The 8,304-nt window shown below is 40.9% G+C and overlaps 1 protein-coding gene across 8 annotated transcripts in view; it reads right to left on the bottom strand.

The window, feature by feature from the left end:
• slc4a5b (solute carrier family 4 member 5b) overlaps positions 1-8,304 on the bottom strand; it is a 58,765-nt gene that overhangs the window by 5,228 nt on the left and 45,233 nt on the right. For 5 of the 8 annotated variants that reach the window (XM_005739118.1, XM_005739117.1, XM_005739119.1 and 2 more), the window contains 2 exons: positions 6,441-6,605; positions 778-830 (listed from right to left, as the gene is read on the bottom strand). In XM_005739118.1, the coding sequence (XP_005739175.1) occupies positions 778-830; positions 6,441-6,605 (218 nt within the window). Of the gene's footprint in view, positions 1-762; positions 831-1,142; positions 1,255-4,292; positions 6,294-6,440; positions 6,606-8,304 lie in introns of those variants that run through there. The other 3 variants (XR_311892.1, XM_013912423.1, XM_005739122.1) reach the window with 3 other exon arrangements.

Below are 8,304 nucleotides of genomic sequence, written 5' to 3'. Positions count from 1 at the left end.
TTCTGGTCTTAATTAGTTTTGAAGAGTTTAAAATAATTTCAATGCACTATTGTACAACAAGTAACTTTAACTTATTTTGTTTTTGAAGACTGATTTCTTTTAAGTGTTATACAACTTTGGGAAAACTGGGCTAAAATTCAATGAAAATAGTAAAATAAAAAAATAATAATAATTTTTGCAGTCACAAAGTTACGAACAGTATTTATAGCAGGAATCAGAACAAAGATATAAAACAATTGTCACATAGTACCAATGGCTCCGATTTCACTCCTATTGGTATCAAAATGTCACAGTTGACAACACACGTTTTGCTTATAACTTCTTGCTGTTAACAAAATGACAAACTTACAGTAATGGAGATAGCTGTCAAATACCAAACATACAGATCTACATAGAAATAAAAATAATAATAATAACAATTAAAATAACAGTTTCATACACTGCACTATACAGTTTCTATGAAAGTGCACTGGATTACATCTCCATTATCTATATACTCCATTGTCTGTATACTCTATATCTTTCCAATACAGAGACATCACAAGCTTTCAAACATAAGCTCTACAAATAAAAATGTCTAAGTCTATGATCATCTAAATCATCACCCTACATACTAGGGATATAAATACAATACAGAAGCTGATAATTCAATGAAATGTGTGTTTCTTATTTATAACTGTGTTTTGTGGTCTGGAAATAACAGTTTTGTCCCCAATGTTCCTGTCAGGTGAATATATCAGATCACTGTAGGGCACGTGCAATTTCAGCACACAGTACCTGTGGTCTAGCTCATTTTGATCAGATGTGACTGTTGAGTAAGGGTTCGTCTCCTGTAAGAAGCCACATGCACACATATGGACAGAGAACATATGCACAAAACAACACCAAACAAGCATACACAGGCATGTAAACACATAACATAAATACAAACACAGAAACACGAGAAATTATTAAGTACATTCACTGAAAACTGGCAGATACTGTGCATTACTTCAACAGTCAAAGTGAAATCTACAAAAGATCCAATGTCACAAACAAGATCGAATGCTGTTTGCACCTCATCTGTGTTAGTTAATAACACTGAATATTTACAACATAAATTATACTGACACATAGGTAATAGAAATGATTAGTGTACTCACAATCTGAGGATAGGCTTTGGGTGGGAGAGTTATTTTGGGAAAGGTCTGACTTTGAGTGGGGCTTTGTGGTCTCCATGTGAATCTTCACTGGAGGGTTTGCAGAGCTGTCAGGCTAAGTGACAAAAAGAGGAAGCAGTTGGCATGCAGGAGAAATTAGAATCTTAAAGGATAAGACTTGATGTTTTTATTAGAGACCTTAAAACCCAGGTACACCAGCATACAGCAGCAAGCAGCAACCATCACTCCTGTTAACAAGTCATCTACCTTAAAGTGTCTCAGACCTATCACCTTAATGTCTGCAGTCACTAAATGCTTCGAGAGGCTGATCCTGCAACAAATAAAGGCCTCCCTCCCACAAAACCTAGACTGTCATCAGTTTGCCTACAGCACAAACAGATCGACAGAGAACGCCATTGCCACAGCCCTCGACACACAGAAATCTGCCACCTAGAGCAACCAGGAAACTATGTCAGAATTCTGTTCATAGAGTACAGTTCAGTGGTCACTACCGTTATTATTCTTGGAATCCTGGTTGACAACCTGATTAACATCAGTTTACCCCACTCCAACTGTGCCTGAATGAGGGACTCTCCACCCAAGACTGTCATCAGGCTGGGACCTGGCTGCTCCAGTCTGCATGCCAAGTATCCTTGGGCAAGGTACTAACCCCAAGCTGCTCTCCGATACATCCATTAAGTAGCCAAAAGGATGGTTCCACAGTGTGCGAACTCAACTTTAAAACATGGAGGAGGAAGTGTGATGGTCTGGAGCTGTTTTACTGGATCTAGGGTTGTTGAGGGGCACCCTGAACCAAAACAGCTACCACAGCATTCTGCAGCATAATGCAATACCCTCTGGTATACACCTAGTTGGACAACAAGATAATGACCCAAAACACAAGTCTAAGCTATGCCAGAACTGAACAGAACCGCAAAAAAAGAAGAAGATTGTAAGTTCACAAACATGGAGTGAACAGCACAGACTCCATACGTAAACCCCATTGAGTTGGTTTGGGATGAACTGGACAGTAGAGTGAAAGCAAAGCAACCTTCATGTGCCACACATGAAGGTTGCAAAAGGAACTTGTGCAACAGATATGTGTAGAACTTTCTGAAGAATATTTGATTTCTATTGTAGGAAGAATGCCACAGATGTGTTCAGCTGTTATATCTGGCAAAGGTGGCTACTACTACTGAGTCCAAAGTTTAGAATACATTTTGGTCTGATAATTTATTCCATCATTTCTTTTTTAAATCGCAATTGCTTATTTGTATTAAGCTTTCATTTCTGAGTGCAGTGAGATATTAAAGTACATAATATTCTGTAAAAAACAGGAAAAATTGGATGTTATATCCTTCAAGATTAGGTACTCTAGCAGCTTAGGAGCAGCCTAGGAGCTTGAGGGTCCTGTGCAGTATCTTTGATGTCCCTGGGACTGCGATCTTCTGGACAGGATGTTGTTCCTGGGATCTGATGGAGCGACTCACCTAGCACCTAGAGGGTCACTCCCCCGAGTGCTCCGATTACCACTGGGACCACTGTTACTTTCACCCTCCACATCTTCTTGAGCTCTTCTCTGAGCCCTTGGTACCTCTCCAGCCTCATGTTCCTTCTCCCTGCTGTTGCTGTCATTTGGTATCACTAAGTCTATCACTATGGCCATCTTCCTCTGCTGTCCACCACTGCTATGTCCGGTTGGTTAGCCATCACCATTTTGTCCGTCTGTATCTGGAAGTCCCACAGTATCTTAACTTGGTCATTCTCGACCACCCTAATGACCTCCCATGTCTACCTTGGGACTTCCAGGCCATACTCAGCTCAAATGTTTCTGTATATTATGCCAGCCACTTGGTCCTGGCCTTCCATGTATGCCCTGCCTACAAACATCTTGCGCCCTGCTGTTATGTCTCAGGGGCATCTTTACAGAACCTGCACCTAAGGTCTTGCCTTGCGTGATAGACCCCAGCCTCTATGGAGCTTGTACTTAGAGCTTGTGCTATCATGATCGGTGTGTCTATGCTGTCTTTTGTCCAGCTTTGTCCAACCACTGGTAGGTTTTCTGGATGTCAGCCAGTTCCTCTATCTGCCGGTGGTACACACTGCTAAGGGGCCTCTCCTTCCATGATGGTTTCCTCTCTTGCTCCTCTTTCTTGGGTTTCTGCTGTCTGAGGCGGCAGACTGAGAACATGGTTAGTCAAGGCCATCTTCCTGAAATACTTGTGAATGTTCATTGTCTCATCCTGGACTGTGGTTCTGATACTCACTAGTCCCTGGCCTCCTTGCTTCCACTTAGTGTACAATCTCAGTATGCTGGACTTGAAACCCTCAATGCATAGTCAGGACCTTCCTGGTCTTGATGTCAGTGGCTTCCATCTCCTCCTTCCCAGCAGGGTACCTGATCAGGTCGTAGGTGTTGATAGCCCAGATCTTATTCTTACCATTCAGCTGACTCCTCAGATCTTGCCTGACCATCTGCAGGTACTTAGTGGTTGCAGCTTTCCTAGCAGCCTCTTCGTGGTTCCAATTTGCCTGTGGGAGACCCAGGTAGTTGTAGCTGTCCTCGATGTCTGCAATGTTGCCTTCTGGTAGTACAGTCGCCTCAGTTCTGACTACCTTCCCTCTCTTCTTTACCATCTGATTTCACTTCTCCAGTCTGACTGACTTTCTGACCTCTTTGCATCCTGATGGTGTGGATCAGTGAATCGAAGTCACATTCACTCTGGGCATATAGCGTTTTGTCTTCCATGTAGATCACTGCTCCATTCCGTAGTTGGTACCTGTAGCCAGTCTTGTCAGTGATCTCACTGAGGGGGTTCCGGCCTATGCAGAACAGCAGTGGGGACAGAGTATGTCCTTGGTAGATCCCGCACTTGATGGTAACTTGTGCTATGGGATTGAAGTTTCCAAGGCCTGAGGTATGGCGAGCTTGCTGTACTTCTTAGGCACCTTTCTGCTACTCTGATAGTTAGCTAACTTCCCTCCATGGCCTTTGTTCTCCTTCTACTGCTCTTTGTGGCTGTTTATCTTGCAGCCAAGCACCTCACTGATCACTGCTGCTGTGGAGCAGATCAGCTGGTTAGTCTCAATATGGTCGTAGGAGGTATTGCCGAGCTTGAAGGATAGACTGCCCGCAGGGACAAGAGGGGGGGGGGGGTTCTTTTGCACGCACGCACGCACAATCCACATAATGTGCAGTAGTAGCCGGGGATAAAAGGATTTGACACCCAACCTTATGTGTTAAAACGGTGTTGAAAATGGCCAAACTCCTAAAACAGAACTTTTCCTTATCTGCTAGTAAATAGATCAGTTTTATTGTTAATCAAAGCTAAATCAAAGCAATAAGTCTGATCAGTATCTTAGTAGAGAGATGTCTAATTATTGAACTGAATCTGGTGTCTAGATTTTGTGTGTGTAGACATGATCCATCATCAACTTTTTTATTCAAGTTTGAGTTTGAGAAGATAACCACTATGTCATCAACCCATCATTATATTTTTCATCAAGAACGTAGTTTTAAATGTTGTGAGGGGTAAACACAGAATTATGATTCGTATGTGAATTTGCTGATAGTTAATTATGCACAATAATGATCAGAACACAATCAGTAAATATAAAGACAATTGAGTTTGCCTAAAGATGATTAATAGGAATAGAAAGTTTAAAAAAAAGGAAAATAATGAGTTTAGAGACAGGCGCAACTTGGGGCTTAGCTGAAAGCCTGTATAGAAATGGCCTTGAGAAATATGAGAGTGAGTCCGTGTGTGAGTAAATGAGAGCACACACAAGACACAACACTCTTAATGCCTGACTTATAAAGTGTTCTATTTAGTGAGAAAGGGGATTGTATTTATTCTATAGAGTAAACTGTGACTGACAAACACAGAGTTTTAAAGAGAAACATATTTGAATTAAAAGGGACTATGCTAAAGTGAATGTGCTAATGAAATCGTAACTGAAGCCTATTCACATGTGACTGAATGTTCAAATATAATGAAATTTTCCATGTTAAAAGAGAGAAATAGAAAGAGGGAATAAGGTGGGGTTGAAGATCAGTGAATCTCATGTAAACACGCACTTAGTTGACTAGATATTAAGAGAGAGAGAGGGGGAGAGAGAGAGAGGTGGGGAGTGGGCACTTAATTGGGATGCCTGGAGGCAATCTGGGTCAGTCTCCAGCACTCTGCAAGATGAGTAGTTCGAAAGGTTGGATTCCATAAGTTAATTGTTGGAGATTCCAGCAGAGGCGCCAAGGTGTTAGGTGTTGGAAAACCAGGACACACTGATGAGAAATATATATATATATGTATTTATATACATATATATATGGTGAACTTACAGAGGCACAGTGTTCCAACATTCAGAAGAAGGAACGGCTCTCATCGCTAGAGATTACATTTTTTAAATTCATGTTTTCATGTTGTAAATTCTTTTTGAATCTGCATGCTCCATCTGCCTGTTACTTTGCTGCTGAACACCTGAATTTCCCTAATGAGCGACAATAAAGGATATTTCTATTCTATTTGTATTCTAACTCGCCCATAATTGGATCTCAACTTCAGCCCACATCAGCTGATGGTTGAGCATATACCCTTCCATAGATTTTCAAATCTCAGATGGGGCCATTTCAGTTCCTTCAGCCGCAACAAGCTGCTTTGCAACCCACATCCACTCCTGCTCCTCCACTTCCTTTCATATCTATTTTCATGGATGATCACTTTGGTCTGTGCTGGGTTTCTGACTGAACTGAAGAGTGTAGTTTATTAACTGTGTTGCACAATTCAGGAAAACATCTCCCCCACGCGTGAATAGCAGAGGCTTATGAGACAAGAATGTCAGTGTTTCAGTGAACTGGGCAAAGTTAATACTGCTGATAGTGACCAAGCTAAAATTACTAATAAAAATTTGATCAATAACACCAAGCTTATCCTTTAAAGCCATCAGTGGGCATCACTTGTGCTTCTACACAGCTGTCAAGCAACCCTTTTAGTATGGACAAAGACTTGGATGAAGCATAAATACAAAGGGTACACATAAGCACACACGCTGTTTCTAAAGGTTGGAACAAAGTGGGAGAGGTGAAAGATGTACTGAAAAGATGATGGACAGACAGGAAGACTGTAGTAAGAGGGAATGAAGTGCCTTTCAGCAACACTGTGGGAGAGGAGAAACATACAGTATTAGTTAGAGAAAATAAACCCAGGATCGACACAACCACAGCAATGGAGTGACACACACTTAAATACACAGTTAATACTAAGAAAGACAGATCCACACTTGACAAATAGTGCATTTCCTCACCTCCTCATCACTCTCAGGCTCTGGTGCTTTCTTGTCTTTCTTCTTCTTCTTCTCATCTTCCTTCTTCTTCTTGTCTTTGTCTGGCAGGATATCATCCAGCCAGGCCAAATCATGTTGCGAGAACATCAAATCCAGCAGCTTCCGTACAACCATGAGACCGAGAATCTACAAAACCAGGTAGATTAACATTATCTTGTCAATGTTGCAAATCGCCGCTATATAAATAATACATAATTGAAGAGAGTTGTACTACTACTAATACAATTATTATTACCATATCAGTGAATGAGGCCCAGTGGCTCAGTAGCAGACTTTCTGAAATAGAGGGGCCTGGGTTCGAGTCTGCTCTAGAACATTTCTTAATAAAGCAAGTTAACAAGTAAAAATTATACGCCTTGGAGAGATCCTTTTAAAGTTGGTTTTGATGTGACAAAAACCAACTTGTACAAGCAACATTACATTTTTCATTGTTTTGTACAATGTTTAATGGATTTATTTTCAGTGCTTAGTTGTATTTGGGAATCATTTGGAGAATATTTTACAAAACAGTGTTTTATCTTCAGGTTTTCATATGACAAAAGAAAGAAGAAAAAAAGGACGACTGATTAATTTTTTCCAGGGTCAATACAATTTGGCAATCTACTTGAGTAGAAAATATTAGATTGATAATGGACGAAATTGTTGGGTCTGTGTTTCCACAAGCCCCGCTAATTCTAGAGACTTATTCATCATGAAGAAAACAAGACAGTCGATCGATCGATTATTTGCGCAAGGGAGGCCTCGTCTGTGTCCATCATGAAAATGATCCCCAGATCTGACCTCCTCCTGCTACCTTTTATTGAGGGACAGTTCACACAAAACACGTCAGAACAAAGCCACGCCCCTTTGGTCCTAAGACAGGGCATTTGTATGTATATGTGTGAACTTCTGTAAGAATGTGTGTGTGTGTGTGTGTGTGTGTGTGTGTGTCAGTCAGACCTCCTGATGACCAAAGGGTCATAAACCCAGGAAGCTTACATCAAAAGAAACAGATCTTTCAGATAGGATGTATCTACAATAAGACCTCCCCCAGCACAGAGTGGTTGGAGAGGTGGTCAGGATCAAAGGAATGGCTTTGATCCTATACTGCTTGAACTAAGACTGTACAAATTTAAGAAACACAATGGCAACATTCAACAATTAGACTTAACAGAAATTCTGACTGTGTGCAGCTTTTCAAGAGTGATGTTGGAATATAAGTATTATTTCAAAATGGATGAGCTGGAGGTTTTTCAAAATTTTTGGGACTATAAAGGTAGTCTGTTTACATTAAATAATTCTGAACTTTTATTTAGGAATGTGTCGATTTGAGCTGAATGTTTATATGGATCACTATTAGGGGGGCAGGGATAGCTCAGTAGGTAGAGTGGTGGCTCCATGATCGGAAGATCGGGGGTTCGATTCCCCTGAACAGCTACCCTGAGGTACCCCTGAGCAAGGTACCGTCCCTACACACTGCTCCCCGGGCGCCCAATGGCTGCCCACTGCTTCACTGAGTGAATGGGTTAAATGCAGAGAGCGATTTTCCCCACGGGGACCAATAAAGTACACTTTCTCAATAAAGTACTTTCTCAATTAAGTGAATAAATGTGTTTTAAAATCAAATCAATATCTCTGTCAGGTTTCCTGTCTACTCTTTGCCATAGCAGAGTAGACAGAAAATCTGAAAAAAGAAATGAAAAGAAAAAACTACAAAGCTTTAGAGTAGAAAATAAGGCAGTTTTTCTAGCTGTCCTCTTCAAAATTTAACAAAAACTTTCATCACTAGGAGCAGCATTTTAATGTTTTTGAATGTGTGATACTGTTTGAACAAGCACATAACAAA

This window comes from Pundamilia nyererei, unplaced genomic scaffold (assembly GCF_000239375.1).
Source record: "Pundamilia nyererei isolate P.nyererei 1_Seehausen unplaced genomic scaffold, PunNye1.0 scaffold00089, whole genome shotgun sequence".
NCBI classification, from domain to species: Eukaryota; Metazoa; Chordata; class Actinopteri; order Cichliformes; family Cichlidae; genus Pundamilia; species Pundamilia nyererei.
This window is presented reverse-complemented; position numbering and strand designations above follow the sequence as displayed.